Raw genomic sequence first — 18,463 nt, 5'->3', positions numbered from 1 at the left:
TTTTTAATTACGGTAGCGTGTAATAAATTCAAACGGCCAAAAACATGAGTTTTTTTTTGTTTTTTTTTTAAATGGATTTAGAATAAAATAATTGTTAGCAAAATGTACCACCCAAAGAAAGCTTAATTGGTGGCGGAAAAACAAGATGTAGACCAATTCATTGTGATTAGTAGTACTGATAAAGTTATTGGAATATGAATGGGAGGTGAAAGTTGCTCAGATGCAAAAAAAAAACAAACCCTTCGGGCTTAAAGGGAACCAGAGGCCCCAGAAAGAAGACTTTATACGTACCTGGGGCTACCTCCAGCACCATACGCACGGATCGCTCCCACGCCGCCCTCCGCTTCCTGTATCCGGCGGTACCGGGTCCCGTAGTTCCGGCCAGTCGGCGGCAGCACGCGGACAATTGTCCGCATCACAGGGGCTCCCGGCATACCCGTGCAGCTGCATACTGCGCAGCCGCACACATGGGTATGGAGGGAGCCCCTGCTCATGCAGACATTTGGCCGCGTCCGCCGGAAGTGACAGGAACCGGTACCGGCGATCCAGGAAGCGGAGGATGGCGGCGTGGGAGCGATGCTGGCTTATGGGGCTGGAAGAAGCCCCAGGTATGTATAAAATCTTTTTTTTCTTTTTACGATTCCAGCGTCTCTCTTTACCTTTAACCTCCCTGGCGGTAAGCCTGAGCTGAGCTCGGGCTATGCCGCACAGGAGGATTTCTCAGGGCCTGCTGGGGCGATTCGCCCCATTCAAAGTGCTGTGCGCGCAGCCAGCACTTTGCTAGCCGCGCGCACAGCTCGATTGCCGCCGCTCTGCGGCGATCGCCCGCACGCAGCGGCGAAAGAGGGCCTCCCCCCCCCCCCCCCCCCCCCCCGCCAGAGCCCTGCGCTGCCCGGACCAATGAGTTCCGGGCAGCGCTATGGGCTGGATCGAGTGCGCATGACGTCGGCTGACGTCCATGACGTCATGCCAATCGTCGCCATGGCGACAGGAGAAGCCAAACAGGGGAACGCGTTATATACGCGCTCCCCTGTTTGCTATTGATGCCGGCGACGATCGCACTAGAGGGCCACATGCGCCCTCTAGTGGTGTTTCATGTAGCTACCACTCTGGTAGCTTTACATGAAACAAAAAAAAATTTAAAAAAACGATTTTTTTGCTCATTTGCAAAAAAAATTAACCGCCAAGGAGGTTAAGAGTTATCAGGCTTTTCAAAGAAACTAAGTGATACTTACCGGGGGCTTCGTTCAGCCCCAAGCTCCCAGCAGGTCCCTTGCAGCAGCTCTGCCTGCAGCCGTTCGTCGCTGCTACCTCCTGGTCCCCGGCAATGACGTCAGGCCGACCTGGAGGCCGGCCTGTACTGCGCCTGCGTGAGCGGCGCTGTCAATCACCACCATGTGGACCGGAGCGTACTGAACAGGTGCAGGACTACTGCATGATGCAACTTTTTTCCCTCTGCATCCCTGTCTTTAAGGGCTATGCATTGCAATGTGACTGTAAGGCCTTCTTTCCACAAACTGTTGAGCTGTGTGCTCAGCAAGCAGTTACCATGCAGCAACAAGCAGTTAGCAGGCAACAGTGGGAAGTTGTGAGTTTGAGAGGCATTTCACTGCCTATCAACAGTCCGAGGAAATGAGGCCTAAATGTAGCCTAAGGCCTCTGGTACACAATCTTTAATTATGATTTGCCAATCGCTGACCAATTTTACCAACTCCAAGTAATATGAAGTCTTGCCTACATAATCTTCATAGTGTTCAATATCTGTTGTCCCTAAACTACATAGGTAGTAGGTAGGATGGCCAGTGATTGGCCAATCATAATTGAAAGTGTGTACTAGGCTTAAAGTGAACCTCCAGACTAAAAATCGACTCAGCAGAACTGAAAAGGCTTGGTGTTTCTTTAACAGTTTCACAGCATCAGAACTTCGTTTCTCTTACCCAAGCCTCATTTTTAGCTGCACAGAAGAAACCTGCCCCGGGCATTTTTCCCCTGATGCTGTGCAATGCATGATGGGATTTCTGATGTTGTCCTTCTGCTGTTTTGGCGCAGTTTTGTCTTTTTATTTTGAATTTGAGATTTGAAGCCTATTGGCTTCAATAGCTGGGTGGGGTGATCAGGACACAGGACAGTTAAAACTCTCATGCTCTGCCGCCTCCTTTCAACCAAAAAGGTGGCTGCCCCATGAAATCACAAACATTTGCCAGTTCTTTTAAAACCGGGTGGGTAAGAGATTATATTATATTGCCTACCTATTTTAACCTCCTTGGCGGTAATCCCGAGCTGAACTCGGGCTATGCTGCCACAGAGGATTTCTCAGGCCCTGCTGGGCTGATTTTCATAATTTTACGCAGCTAGCACTTCGCTAGCTGCGTGTTATGTACGATCGCCGCCGATGTGCCGCTACCCGCCGTGTAATATCGCCCCCCCTTGAGACCCCGTGAGCAGCCTGGCCAATCGGTGCCAGGCAGCACTGAGGGGTGGATCGGGACTCCCGATGTCATCACGATCGTTGCCATGGCGACGGGGGAAGCCAAACAGGAAATCCCGTTCAGAACGGATCACCGGAGGCGATCGGAAGTAGTAGGAGGATGCTGCTGTACAGCGGCTATCATGTAGCTAGCACTAGGCTAGCTACATGATTTAAAGTGTTTCGCTGCCTACCCCCCCCCTTGGCGAATTTATTATAACACCAGGGGGGGTTAATTAACAAAAGGAATGTAACTTAATGACTATGTTTAAGCTGCATTTCCCCTTTTAGGGGTGCATAGGAACCTACTACATGGAGGTATTCGAAATGGGCAGCGACTAGCCAATCAAAATTGGATGAAAGCCAACATACTATGAACAAATGGTGCAGGTGTTCTCTCATACTACATGGAAGTGGTAAAATTGTCCAATCAAAATTGGACATGTGTACCAGACTTAAGCCTTGGGCACCCATGACTCGGTCACTTCGTTCCTTGGACCTCATTCGCTGAGAACTACCAACTTCATTCCATGACCACTTCACAAGTCCAGTTTTGAAGTTTCCCTGACCTAGTTGTCCAGCCATCACAATCTAGTCATTGGCGGTCACCTAGATCATTGTGCTTGCCCGATATTATTTATTTTTTTTTCTTTCTAGCTTCCATTGCATTCACCGAACTGAATGCTTGCTCACTGCCTAATATTGCACCACTTGGCAGGTGCCACTATGAAGATAATCAATGGTGTTCACATTATTGGTCAGTGTTTTTTATGTTACGGTTGTTGTATGGAAGTGCATGAATGTAATTTAGGGTTACATAAGATGAGCTATTGCTGTGAAGTGACTGCTGCTCCTGATGAAATAAGCTGGTTGTGTAAGAATGTGGGACTAGGGCTGTTATTTGTACACTTCCCAGACCTGTTGCAGATAACTTAGGATTTTCTTCCACCAGCAGCTCATAGGCAGTGAAATGCCTCTCAAACTCACAACTGCTCACTGCTGCCTAGTAACTGCTGAGCACACCATTCAACTGCCTGTGGAAAAGAGGCTTTACTCAGTTGTGCTCTTTGTCTTTGTAAGTTTTGCCATTTTAGTGCAGTTACTAAACCATTGTATTTGCATAATAAAATTGGCACTGTTGCAATATTATGCCACCTTTGCTCTGTGGATTATATTAGTGTTTTAGAATGCTAAGTAAATGCTATGTCCTAGGCATGAAAGCCAATCCCTTTACTTGCCTTTGGCCCATCACTTGGCCATTAGAATAGAAGGCCTTCTTCACTACGGCACAACAGCCGCTCTATAACATCACTTTCCCCACTGTAATGCACCACCTATAGCGATGTTCAGCACAGCGGGGTGTTGCAATGCATTACCATACTGCACACTGTTGCATTACTGCAAAATGTAATTGCATTAATTGGTGAAGTACGTTTCATTGACTGTATGCAACATGGCCGTAACATGCTGTATGACTTTGTTGTTCTGTTCTTTTGAGTTGTTGTGTTCCTGTTATACAGGGAATACAATGCAGGGAATACAATGCAATGTTCCACTGTGAACACAGTAGTTAGAGGAACTCCAGTGAAAATAATGTAATAAAGTGCTTCATTTTTACAATAATTATACATAAACTAGTAGACCTAAGCCCGTTTCTAAACTGGCTGTAGGTCTGTGTTGAAACCCTGCCTCCCTCTCCTCCCCTCCCCTTCCCTCTCATCCTTCCCCGTGATCGCCGCACAGTCACTGCGCATGTGCATGCCCCTGCTGGCCCCGTCCTCTCTCAGCTCGCCTCAGTCTCTGCTTCCCTCCCTGCACATGCGCAGTACACGCTCACACACTCACGCTCTGCAGGGATGGGATGCAGAGACAAAGGGGTTTTATTATAAAAGATAATTTAGTCAGTGTTTGCTCATTGTAAGATCTTTCCTCTCCCTGATTTACATTCTGACATTTATCGCATGGTGATATTTTTACTGCTGTCAGGTAGATGCTGCTTGCTTTTTTTTGGCAGTTGGAAACAGCTGTAAACAGCTATTTCTCACAATGCAACAAGGTTCAGACAGGAAACTGGCAGGGCCATGGTCCTCAGTGTCTTGTGGGAGGGGTTTCACCACAATATCAGCCATACAGAGCCCCCTGATGATCGGGTTGTGAAAAGGAATACATTTCTTATGTAAAAGGGGGTATCGGCTACTGATTTGGATGAAGTTCAATTCTTGGTCACCAGCTCCTACAGTTAGATAACATGAAAAAGGTTTTATTTTTTTTTATGTTGTGAATGCAAGCTGGCATTTTCAAATGTTGATACTGGCTTTTCAATATTGTGGTCAGGGCTGTGGAGTCAACAAAAATCATCCTACTCAGTTTATGAAATCTCCGACTTCAGGTACCAAAAAATTGCTTCACCTTCTCAGCCCTTGCAAGGCAGTGGAATGGGTAAAACAATTATCCCCAGCAGATGTTTCTGGCTCCTGGAATGTTTGGCTTTTGTTAGGACAACTTTACACTTTGCAAAGAGCAACGCTTCACTGATGCATAGTATAGGTGAACACTTTCCAGAGTTACCTATGAGTCAGATTTTTGTCAGTTTACATGTATGGACCTATTTTCACTATGCCAAAATGCAGGCTGAATTTGCAGTGTTTCCCCACATGTGAGTGGCTCACGGAAACACTACCTGTATTCCTTAGTGACTTGCCGTCCATATCCCACTGCAGTGCAAATCTGAACTGCATGCTGCAAATTTCTGCAGCCAATTGTCTATAGCCGTGCATGGCATGACTACGTTTTTCGGGCTGCGTTAGAACAAGCTGTTGCTGAATCGGGAAATGCTGAGTCTTCTGGTGGAAACCAGCTCTAAGGTTATGTTTACAGTGGGGCAATACGGTCCCGCATTGTCATAACGCTGTTTACTGCACTGCAATGTTAAGTTTCCTAAAAAGTAAATGGAAACTAAGTCTGTCTGTCAGGGAAAGGCAGATGGTAAAATTTTAGTGCAAGAAAGTTCAAAGGTTCATTAGCAGAGTGTGGATTCTAACAGCGGCTGTGGCAGTCTAAAGCAGTCTTAAAGAACAAGCGACACCCATGCTAACCTAGAAATAAAAAACAGAAGTAGATAAATACTAGTTCTACTTGCATAACAGATGTATTGTGCTATACACGTAATAATTCCTGTGAATTTTATAGAAAGGAAAAGCAGAAAATCCTGTTCTAGGCAGTGGCCATCTTGCCAAGCTAATGCTGACATCATATCCTCCCTGACTCTTGTCTTCTCCCCACAACCCCCCCTTCCTCTTGCTCATTGTGTACTCATTAGCTGCCCTCCTCCCAGAGTCTTCAGGCACTCCCACTGAGGTGTATACTAACTGCACTTTTATTTATTTATTTTTCACTGAGTCACCTCAGCTTTGTAAACAGGGGTTTTCTGATAAGCAGCTAGGCAGGGCAGGGAAATGGAAGAGGAGGAATATATTGTAGATAAAAAGAACTCCCAGCGTTCAACTCTTTGGCACTAGGGCCAGTGGTCCTAAAGGATGTGATAACTACAAACCTTAACAGCAGAAAAAGTTTTGAATGCAGGATTTGCATCTTTATCACTTAATACTCAGACCAGTTGCTGTTGAAATTTGATTTGTATGGTGACAATACCGCTAGAACCAGAGACGAGGCACCCTCATGTGTGGGTTTTTTTTTTTTTTGTTTTGTTTTTCCCCCCCATATATATCAATGGGAACATGACAGTAAACACCTACTCTGCTCTTGGTTTCATTCTTTTCTGTTAAATCTGCATGTTATCAGCTCTGATAAGAATCCCACACTGAGCATTCAGTCTAGCTTTGCCCCGGAATGTTATAGCTGAGACTGTTTTCTGTGATGTATTTTCAAGCCCAAGTCTGCCCCCTTGTGCCTCTGCTTTTTTGCTATAAAGATAAACGGCAAGAAAGCAGAGTCACAAGGGGGCAGACTTGGGCTTGGAAAGACCTCACAGAAGACTGAGGGGGTGCTGCAAGTGGGTTCCAGGCCTAAGGTTGTTTCTAACATTGTGACCCACACAAAGGACCTTTTGAAACAAAACTTTATAAAGGGATTGAAACTTTAATAAGGTTTTATAAACACTGATTTAGTAGACTTTTTTTTTTTTTTTTTTTTTTCTGGTTGTGCATAAAGCCTCCTCTACTTGGTACAATTTTTCATCAGATCAGGACATTGTGTATCTGAAAATTGTCCCGTGTAGTTGGCGCTTTGAGTCCGCAAGGAGAAAAGCGCAATATAAATGTTATTTGTCTTGTCTTTGTCTAGATGAGGCGTAAGTGTCTTGCAACACTGCAGCGTGACAACTCAAAACATTTGTGACAGCCTTTGTAAGTTGCTAGTGGTAGAAGTGGTTGCTCTTGCCTTGATTGCAACTTTCTGGAAGAATGTTTCAGGACTTTGCTCTAGTGTTTTGACTAGGTTGCAATTTTTTTATTTTGAGTGTTGGCCTTGTGTAATCTGCCTAACCCGGTGTCTTTCCTTTCTTTACCAGGGCTCTTGCAGACCAATGCTTTTGATGTGCACGTCACAGATCTTGCCAATAAGACTTGTATATATGCCAGCATGAAAGCAAACTTCACAATACAGTATGACACAAACAATGACACACGTGTAAGTAAACTGTATTGTAGAAAAAAAAGTTAAGATGTAAAACTGCGTGCAGTTCTTAAAGATGCTGTTTAAAACCAAACTCCAAGCAAGTAAGGAAAAACACTATGTACCTTGAGTCCTCTAAGTGTGTGTGTGTGTGTGTGTGTGTGTGTGTGTGTGTGTGTGTGTGTGTGTGTGTGTGTGTGTTCTCTTAAACAAGTTCTAAAAGTACATTAAAGAGGAGCTGTTAGGTATAGGGTCTCAGAGAAAAAAACACATATATCAGTAGCTAAATATTGGCTGTACTTACATTACATATGCATTTCACTGTCCTCATTTGGATTTCACAGAATTTTATATAGTATTTGCAGAGAATGATGCTCCTGACAGCTCATGGCAGGTTCCATGTTTGTCTGTCTTGTCTGAAGCCAATTGTGATGTAATATCCCCCCCACCTTGCTTCCTGATTCGACTCTCAAAAAATGGTTCACAACACTACTGTGCAGTGAATATTAATTAGCCATGTGGCTAGGAACAATAGCGGACTCCTGCAGTATACTCTAATGGAACGTGCCCTGTGAAAAGCAGGTTGATTTTTTTTCAGTGCTGGGAGCTTGGCTGCACGAGGTTACAAGCTGCTGTAACATGAGCCTGTAACTTCTCACTGTAAGCAGCCTTAGGATGGGATAGGTAAATGAAGGGGAGGACCAAGGGAGTTCAGTGGAGAGGAGCCCCAGAATGCTTTGCAGTATCTGTTATGCAGCCTGTCCTTCTTCTTAGGGGCTTGTGAATATACAGGCTTGCTGTTCAGCAAACATCAAAGTAAGAGATTTTTAACTTCTTCCGTATTGCCTTTTTGGCTTTCTTCTAAACTGTTTAACACAGGAGAATAGAGGTTTAAATTGGCTTTTGCAGCCTGACAGTTACTCTTTTTAAAGGGACTCTGAGCACCTCTTATGGGTATGCCTTTAAGACTCCGACCAGTACTGCAAAGTACTGAAAGCGGAATGAAACCAAGCATTTCTTATTTGCTCTAAAATTATTTACAGCATATTATATACAACCAGCTTTTTTTTTTTTTTTTTTTCTAAAACCGCATTCAAAGGGTTACACACAAGGCTGGAAAGTTTCAGTGCAGAGAAATGTGGACAGAGCCGAAGTTGTAGATAATATCTTGTTTAATTGTATCAAGTGAGAAATGTGACACATTCTCTGACCGTGGAGAAGCTGCAGGACACAGACACTGAAAGCATTTCAGCCTTACATCATGAATAAAACCAATTATGAATAAAATGCAAAGTCAGCTCACAAAGCAAAAAAAAATTTACTTTTGGGAACGTATAATTTCTAAATGAATACCTATGCACAAATGCAAATATAACTATATGGCATATAAAAAGTAGGAAAACATGTTTTTATTGAATATTTGTCAACCAAAAGTACTATAACTATATAAACATTATAGCTAAATGATTTAGATGGAACTGTTCCAAACCTTATGTGCACCTGTCATAAATTAGAATGATAACTTTTGTGATGCTTGAAATGTATCATAGCAGCTTAATTACACTAATTCCACAAGCTTATCAGCACTTTTGCTGTGTTCTTAGTGTTCTTTGTGCTTTACACCTTTTAGGCTGATGTGACACTTCAGGCACCTGACAGTGTTAACGCCAGTGGTAGTAGATGTGGAGAAGGCACGGAGGCTCCTCTGCTGATGGTGGCTTTTGGGAATGGGCTTTCATGGAGTCTGAATTTCACAAAGAATGACACCAAATACAGCAGTGATGTCCTTACTTTCACCTATAACACCAGTGACACCAAACTGTTTCCAGATGCAAAAAGACAAGGTAAGCATTGTGTACAAATGGCTGTTGTCATGGAGCAAGAGGGTTGTGTGTTATACATTTGGACACACAAACTGTAGTTTGGTAGTGTTTTGTTATCATTCAGTTAACTGGATAATAGGATGATAGGAATTTGGGTAAGTACACTTTCAACAGGGTCCTGTTCATTTGGGCATCGGCTGATGTAGAATATCTCCTCAGTGTTTTTGACACTGTTCTCCGTCATTTTGCTTTAGACGATGCCCTTCTCCTTGCTGACACTAACCGCTTTGCCTGATGCCTAGTCTTAACATTCCGTTCTAAAGCTGATGTCACCTTTCATGAACACCCCTAAAGTAATGACTTTTTTTTTTTTTTTACCTCTAACCCTCAGCAATACTAGCCTTCCATTGTCTTCTCTGATGCTTGGCTTGTGCACTGGTGCTCAGCTGTTGTATAGCTGAGAGCTGTCTAGGGCACCTGCATTTTGGCCTGACATGGCCTGACATATCATTGCTATGCTGATGACACCCAGCTATATTTGTCATTCAAACCTGACATCACAGACCCTACTCCACAAATAAACGCATGCTTAGCTGAGCTTCAGGAGTGGATGAATAATAATTGGCTAAAACTTAATGCTGACAAAACAGAGGTTCTTGTTATCGAAGGTCAGGGCTCAACAGCAAAGCAGCTCCAGTCTCGACCAACACCGCTAAGGATAGGGAGCTCAGACCTGAACAACTCAGACTGTGTGCGCAGCCTGGGAGTACTGATTGATGGGAAATTAAGCTTCAGGAATCAAATCTCAGCTGTTAAACATTCCTTCTTTCATCTAAGGAATATTGCAAGGATTAAACACCTAATTCCTTCAGAGGATCTTCCAACCCTAGTTCATGCCTTCGTCACATCAAGGTTAGACTACTGCAACGTCCTCTACACAGGCCTGCATAAGAAAGACTTACGCCGCCTGCAATTAGTACAGAATGCCGCCGCAAGGCTGTTAACGAGCCAACCCCGCCATTGCCACATAACACCAACCCTGAGCTCACTCCACTGGCTACCGATAAAATGGAGAATTCTGTTTAAGATTGGCTTACTGACATTCAAATCCTTGCACAATCTGGGCCCTGGATACCTGAAGGACTTGCTGCAACTACATCACACCCCCCACAATCTTAGATCAAAAGGACGTAACACCTTGGTCACCCCCAGAGTCCACCTCAAAACCTTTGGAGACAGAGCCTTTTGTCATGCTGCCCCTACACTTTGGAACTCCCTGCCACACCCAATCAGGACAGCCCCATCCCTGGAAACATTTAAGTCTAAACTGAAAACCTACCTTTTCAGTCTGGCATTCATGAACATCTGACTATCTCCTCTGTAACACAACCCAGCCTGAAACCCTGTATTAATCTGAGACACAGCTATGCGCTTTGAGTCCTATGGGAGAAAAGCGCTTTACAAATGTTATTATTGTATTGTATTTTGCAAAAGCAGGTGCCCAATTAGTAGAACTAATAACGACCACTTAAAAACCAACTAAAAGTAGCAGAGTTGTGTAGGTGATTGTCCAAAACAAAAACCATGAACTAGGGTTTCAACGGTATGAATGAACATGGTATAACATCTAAAAAAAATAAAAAATCACAGTATATGGTATTGCACAATCCTCATTACAATTACCCTTATAAATGAGGTCAACGTTGAGCAAACTCTTAAAGTGAACCTGAGCTGAAGCTTGTGTTTAAGATCTGATGCTTAGATATTAATTGTCACTTATACTTTAATGACCTTGTATTTGCTATAACTGGATGTACTATATGCAATCACACTGTCATATGTCCTTATACAAATGGAGAACGTACAACCCACTGTATGCTGTCTATATCTCATCTGACGTTGTATCACAAAATTTCAATAAAAATTTTAACTGTTAAAAAAAAATCTGATGCTTACCCTGGAGAGGGAAGCCTCAGGATCCTATTAAGGCTTCCCTCGCTTGTCTGAGGCCCATGATGCAGAGTGCAGTCCCCCTTCACATCAAGGCAGCGCCTCTTCCTAAATCATGGCTGAGCAAGCCCGTGGCCATGATCCAGGAAGAGCTGCATGGCCATGAGACATTTTCAGATATGACTGGATTAGCTTCATGCTTGTTTGCAATAAAGAAAAATTGGCTGGAAAAGTAATGCAAAATTTATAACCAAAAATCTATACAATTTTTGTATTGAAGAGCAGCATAGAAACCTGGTCAGTGCACTAAAGGTACCAAGAAATTTGGCTGCCTGTGAATAGCCGAAAATAGAATATTGGTAACCTTTGCCAATATTCCACTATTTTACAATGGTTTTGCAAGTAAAATATTACCAATAGTTTTACAGAACCAAATCTAACCCTACTCTCGCACGGAACACCCCCTCCTTTTCTTTCTATAACAGAAATTCCAATAGAGCCACTGCTTGTCCCCAAATTTCCAGTTTCCGCAACAAAAGTAGCTTATAGCAGTTGCAAGATGTGATTGTTACAATGCAATCAATTAGCATGTACATATATCAATAGTACCAGTAAAAGTCAGTGAATTTAAGCAAGCAAAGTAACACAAGCATGGATGAATAAACCCACACAACTGTCTCTAGGAGACCGGGTTGTGTAAGTAAGCATCGCCAGTGTTTCCGGGTGTTATCCCTTTTTGTCAAGGCTGCTTTATGCAGGTATCCTTGGCTATTGTGGACAACCGGTGCACAGTTGCAGGTAAGTTGTGTGTTTTTGTTTTGTTTAAAAAAAAAAAAAAAAAAAAAAAACTCATGAAAATCTGCTTTTTTAAAAACCACAGAACATGTAAAGCAGTAGTGATGTACTCATCCTCAAGCTGTGCTTTCAAACCGTTTTACTGGCTTACAGCACTGAAATGATGGGCCACACGGAGGAACAGGAGGGCCCTATACTATCCAGAGCCTTCCCTCTACTAGTATAAAACCCTGAAGTGAGATTCTCCATTCTGGCTTAACCTGGTACAATACTGTACTGCTAAGGCTTGAAGAACATGATTGAGACATTAATGCCCCTAGTGGTAGACCTGAAGAGTTGCATTTTGTCACTAACATATACAGAATGTACTGTATAGCTCTGTACAATCAGGACAACCAGCAATAGAATTAGACAATGTTGAGTGGTGTAAGACCTCACCAATACTGGTGCATGCTCATATGATAAATTACATCAGAATAAACACTGTAAACATTACTCTTCCACCTTATTGCATTTTTTTTTTTTTTTTTAGGTCTTCTGACTTCAACTTCACACAGTAGCTTCTTTGGCGCAGTGCCCCTGAATGAAACCTATAAATGTGACCATGGTGATACAGTAATCTCAGAGAATGTCCAGCAGTTATATTGGAATGTTATACTGCAAGCTTATGTGCAGAATTCTACACTAGGCAACGGTGAGTAAACTTTCATTTTATGAGTGACAACCTTTTTTGGAATGGGATGAATTGCATTATGTATTGGCCTTGCTAATGCTCCTTTACACCAGTGTATTATCGTACACTTTCTAAGGTCATGTGTGTTGCATTTTGGTGTGTGTGACTCGCCTTTCCTTGCTCAGAGCTTCTACAAATCCGTTGTTTCAATGTGTCAGCACAACTCCTTTCACATGCATGCCTTTGTGGTGTGGATTAGCTCTAAAGCTAGCCATACTCTATCCAACCACACCTCAGACTGTCCCACAATCAACATTCTGAGATTGCTCTGAACATTGGCAAAACCATTCCCATTCATCTAATGCCAATTGCAGGACAACGGTGTTGCTACAGTTAATGACAATTTCTGGCCAATCAGATGTTAAAGCAAACGTGTAATGGGGTTAACATATTGTATAGTGTATGGCCAGCTTTAGCTGCATATGGGGCAGAAAGTACACCCTTTTAGATGACCTTGGGTCCATTTATTGGCCAGTGAGAAATGGCTGTCCAGCAAATGGCTACAACTTTTGTCATCCCGCATGTTTGTAAGCCAGTCTCACTAATGCAGAAGCTGGTGTAGGGTTGGATAGGTGGAGCTGTGGCTACACTTATTTCTGCCACCATACTTCCCTTATGAGGAAGTACTAACAGCAGAGCAGCCTATTGGAGCTTCCTTTACACTTTTCAAAATCCCATGTCCTTATTGAACCTTGTCAAATTTGGCACAGACTCGTATGAAAGCAAATCTTTACTTTAGTACTGAAATATTGAAATGGTAGGTTAAGAGCAATAATTCTTCAGGTCAACTCACTCCTTATACAATTCTTTGGGCCTGCTCACAGTACTGACTTGTACCTGATCCCTTTATTCTAACTCGCTGCATGAAGGCTTTGTATTAGTCTATGTACAGTCTCCATTGCAGTTGACAAACATAACACGTGTGCTATGAAATTGACCACTGTGAACCTAGCCTTAAGCTAAACACAAAATGGAAAAGGCTAATCTGAACCTCTCCATTTTGTCTAATTTTTCTCTTTAAAAATGGGTCCCAACTTCAGTTCACGAAGTATTACTGTATTCGGTAATGGGCACTGAAAAGTAAAATGATAGACTAGTGAGGTCAATTACCGACTTGTGTTGTAAATGCCTCAGCACATGTCCATTCCCAAAGATGAAAGCATTTGCTAAATCAAGTGTTTATCTCCAGCTCTGACCAGTCGATAACTTAGTCTCCATGCAGTGAAGCTGACATCTGTAGCAAACCGCCAATAGGGAGAGCCACACAGCCCTGCTTCTCACCCCATTTGATCCGATGCACTGGTGGGCAGGACTTCAGAACAACATATCAGGAAAAGGAGACCTTCAAAAAGGTTTTCTGTATCCCTTGATGTGCAGCTCTCTAGTTAGTATATATGCACATGTAAATTAACACCAGGAATGCACTGGACAGGAAAAGCAGCGGCTCATGCACACCAGTTGTGGGAAGCAGTGCTGCTCGTAATGGAAAAATCTACGCTTACGGATCATTACGCGTAATTTTACGCTATTACGCATTACGCAATTACGGTTACGGCGTATGAAATTATCTACGGTACATCACTGTAATTACGCGTAAACTTACGCAATTACGCGTAAGGATACCGTAATGAAGGCGCTTACACTACGATGTTACGCGTAGTGCCGTAATGACCATTAATGCGTATTTTTGGACGCATGCGGACGATATGTACGCAATAGCCGTCAATGTGACAGTTATTGCGTACATATCATTCGTATGCGTCAAAACGTACGCTTATAATGAAGGGCGGGAGAAGATACTATTGGTTGCTTAGGATGTTGACTGATTGGCTACTCTTAGAAAATGGGAGATTTTACGTTAGTAATTACGCGTAAAATTACACGTAAGTGTTTGTAAATTTACGCATGCCTAGCAATTACGGTAGACAGTGTAATTACGATACCACTTACGGTCTTACGCGTAAATAATTACGCGTAAGACCGTAAGTTACGATTAACGCTTACGCGTAAATTTACATTGAATTACGATGCGTAATTACGCTCATGCGTAATTTCGGCCCAGCACTGGTGGGAAGACTTGCAGCTTCCTGCCTGATCTGCTTCACAGCTGGTGAGACTTACTGAGCAATTCTATATTAATACTAAACAAAAATGCTCTAATACGCAGCCAAATGTAATCAGAGCATTGATAGGACAGTAAAAGTTCACATCTCTTACGTAGCTTCAGTAGACATTCTCAGATCTCTGAAATTGACTGCATTGAACAGTATATGGGGGACACCCACAACAGCCTGCTGACTGAATAGTATACAGGCATCATTTAAATGTTAGAGTAGTGATGGTCATATCTGGAGAAGCATGTCATCAGTTTGGTCAGGCAATATGCTAGTCTTAATCCATGTGCTAAAAGCAAGATGCGATCACAGCAAATCAGAGCTTTGCAAATCTTATCAGTTGATCAAATGTAATTACATGCTTCTCCATTAGTTCTCCTAGGCATGACTATCACTAGAACAATGTAGTGACTGATCAGAGTGGTTGATGAGAATTTCACATTTTATCTGAAGTACCTGAGATTAGTTTATCCTTCCCTATTGGATTGGGAAGACCCCCCCCCCCCCTTTATGTCCTGTACATAATTTGCAAAACTAGGTCATGGAAGTATTTGCGTACTCATTGATCTTTCCATAGTTTTGACAACAAAATTAGGCTGCCCAGATTTCTGGTATCTCCTTAGACATACATACTACTTGCGCAATTAAAGTAGTCACTGTACAACTAAAAACTTTACTCCAAATTTCCCAAGCCATTAATTTCAGAATATGTATTTGATGTGGAATATTTTTGTCCATGACAATGGAGTTCTAGGTCAGTCAGTGATGTTGCCTCAAGATAGCTTTGTGTAGACTGATTTGAAAATAGAATTTGTTTTTGTTTCAGAGTTCCGTTGCAGTGCGGACAGTCCTACACCATCCCCAACAGCGCACAACACCACCTCTGCTACGACTCCAAAACCAACTACCAAACCTGTAGACAACCCAGCTGTCGGCAACTATTTTGTTTCAAATGGTACTGGGAAATGTCTACTTGCTTCCATGGGTTTGCAAATCAATACCTCCCTGCAAGTTGATGGAAAGGTATGTTTTGTTGTTGGTGCGTCCTTTGTGGGTTGTCTACTAGCTACATTATAATGGATTATCCTATTATATAAATCCCATGGAGCTAGATTGTCATCGTTCCAGTAGGGGTGTTTTTTAAAGTGAACCTAAAGTCACTTAAAAAAAACGAGATTAACTCACCTGGGGCTTCCCTCAGCCCCCTGCAGACGATCGGTGCCATCGCAGCTCCGCTCCGATGTCCCAGGACCCGCCGGCGAGCACTTCCGGTTTGGCCGTCACCGGCCGACAGGGATGGGAACGCGAGTGATTGTTCGCGTTCCCAGCCTGTATATCGCCCCATATGCTGCTATTGCGACCTCCTGGCCGAAAATCATACATGATTGCAGTTTAAAAAAGTTTGGAAAGTGGGGTGTGCATAATCGTTCAGCCCCTTGAGTCAATACTGTGTAGAAACCTCTTTTGCTGCAATTACAGCTGCCAGTCTTTTAGGGCAGTGTTTCTCAACATTTTATTGGCATGTACCACTTTTATAATCTTGTACTCACCAAGTACCCCCTAGCATAGTAAACATTATTACAAGTACCCCTTGACAAATATATATTTAATCATAGTACATAATTGGTTCTAAACTATTTCCGAGCATTTACTATTTCTTTTAATTAGCTTAAATACTAATTTGGTGTTAAAATAAGATTTAATTTTCCAAAACTCTAAATTTGTTATACTTGGTTATGTATATCAAGTCGAGTACCCTCTGGAACCATCAGAAGTACCCCCTGGGGTAAGCGTACCACACGTTGAGAACCTAGGTTTTAGGGTATCTCTACCAGCTTTGCATATCTAGAGACTGAAATCCTTGCCCATTCTTCTTTGCAAAACAGCTCCAGCTCTGTCAGATTAGATGGACAGCGTTTGTGAACAGCAGTTCTCAGATCTTGCCACAGATTCTCGATTGGATTTAGATCTTGACTTTGACTGGGCCATTCTAACACATGGATGTTTGGTTTTAAACCATTCCATTGTTGCCCTGGCTGTATGTTTAGGGTTGTCTTGCTGGAAGGTGAACCTCCACCCCAGTCTCGAGTCTTTTGCAGACTCCAAGAGGTTTTCTTCCAAGATTGCCCTGTATTTGGCTCCATCCATCTTCCCATCAACTCTGACCAGCTTCCCTGTCCCTGCTGAAGAGATGCACCCCCTGAGCATGATGCTGCCACCACCATATTTGACAGTGGGGATGGTGTTTTCTGAGTGATGTGCAGTGGTTTCTGCCACACATAGCGTTTTGCATTTCGGCCAAAGTTCCATTTTTGGTCTCATCTGACCAGAGCACCTTCTTCCACATGTTTGCGGTGTCCCCCACATGGCTTGTGGCAAATTGGTCTTATGCTTATCTGTTAACAATGGCTTTCTTCTTGCCACTCTTCCATAAAGGTCAACTTTGTGCAGTGCACGACTAATAGTTGTCCTATGGATAGATTCCCCCACCTGAGCTGTAGATCTCTGCAGCTCGTCCAGAGTCACCATGGGCCTCTTGACTGCATTTCTGATCAGCGCTCTCCTTGTTCAGCCTGTGAGTTTAGGTGGACGGCCTTGTCTTGGTAGGTTTACAGTTTTGCCATATTCCCATTTCTGAATGATCGCTTGAACAGTGCTCTGTGGGATGTGCAAGGCTTTGGAAATCTTTTTGTAGCCTAAGCCTGCTTTAAATTTCTCAATAACTTGATCCCTGACCTGTCTGGTGCGTTCTTTGGACTTCATGCTGCTGTCTCTCCCAATATTCTTAGACAACTTCTGAGGCAGTCACAAAGCATCTTGTACTGACATTAGATTACACACAGGTGCACTCTGTTTAGTCATTGGCACTCATCAGGCAAGATCTATGGGCAACTGACTGCACTCAGACCAAAGTGGGCTGAATACGCACACCCCACTTCGCAGTTATTTGTAAAAAATGTTGGACTCGTATGATTTTCATCCCCTTCTCACGTGTACACCACTTTGTATTAGTATTTCACATGGAATTCTGTAAAACCGTGGAAGATAGCCTTATGTTTGGCTTGAGTATAAGTGTATGAACCTGTCACAATATTTTTTTGTCACTTCCTGTATTAGTGGAAATGTGGATGTTTTAATTTTTTTATTTTTTGATCCTCGCAATCAAAAATGCTCTGCTGTTAATGATTTTTAGGTTTTAGCATGGTGGCCTAGAGTGAGACAAGTTTGGGTATTGAAGTCTCTCTAAATGGGAGTCTGGAGAACACCCTTTGAGGTGTGATTAGCCAACCAGGTTTTAGGCAACTCAAATCTACTGGTGTAGAAAAGAGAAAGTGATCCAAAAACAATAGGTACAAAGCACCTTCCCTGTCCAAGACAGGTCTCGCATTAATTCAGGTGGCGGTCTGAGATGAAGCCTGTGTATGCTTCTGTCCATTTGAAAAGCCAGGGACCAGGTTCTCAGGATTGCAACACGGTGGACTCCTCCAGAGGATGCAGTCAGCCTTGGCATCTAGGGGGACCAACCGGATGTCCTGTAGGTTAGAAGGAAGCAGTGGCGCTTGCCCTACAGCAATGCTACCAGCTCTCCTCTGATGAAAGACGGGAGAGCAGTGTTCGCTTTTAGGCGCCACCATAAGCTGTATGCAGGAGCGGTGACTGCAGATAATGGCTGAGAAAGCGTGAATGGCTAAAAGAGGTGGTTTATTGGGCAAATAGACGACCTGTTTCTCAGAGGTATATCCTCTGGTTCATCAGGGCAAGTTTGGGTATTAGTTTTTTTTTTTTTTTAAATACTAAGCGCTAGTACAGGGTTAGCTACTTGAAATTATGCTGGTGAAATTAATGTTGAAGGTCGTCAGGCACAGTAAGAACTACAAAACGTACCTGTGAAATGGTGAAGGTGCACCTTGCTCAAAAAAGAGAAACCTAAAGCGATCCCCTAGAAAAT

The 18,463-nt window shown here is 43.1% G+C and overlaps 1 protein-coding gene across 3 annotated transcripts in view; it reads left to right on the top strand.

The window, feature by feature from the left end:
• Positions 1 to 18,463, top strand: part of LAMP2 (lysosomal associated membrane protein 2) — a 71,432-nt gene that overhangs the window by 14,462 nt on the left and 38,507 nt on the right. For all 3 annotated transcript variants that reach the window (XM_068251199.1, XM_068251197.1, XM_068251198.1), the window contains exons 2-5: positions 6,996 to 7,114; positions 8,730 to 8,943; positions 12,200 to 12,361; positions 15,341 to 15,537. In XM_068251199.1, coding sequence (XP_068107300.1) covers positions 6,996 to 7,114; positions 8,730 to 8,943; positions 12,200 to 12,361; positions 15,341 to 15,537 — 692 coding nt within the window. The remainder of the gene's footprint in view (positions 1 to 6,995; positions 7,115 to 8,729; positions 8,944 to 12,199; positions 12,362 to 15,340; positions 15,538 to 18,463) is intronic.

The sequence above is a fragment of the Hyperolius riggenbachi genome, chromosome 8, assembly GCF_040937935.1.
Source record: "Hyperolius riggenbachi isolate aHypRig1 chromosome 8, aHypRig1.pri, whole genome shotgun sequence".
Lineage (NCBI taxonomy): Eukaryota > Metazoa > Chordata > Amphibia > Anura > Hyperoliidae > Hyperolius > Hyperolius riggenbachi.
This window is presented reverse-complemented; position numbering and strand designations above follow the sequence as displayed.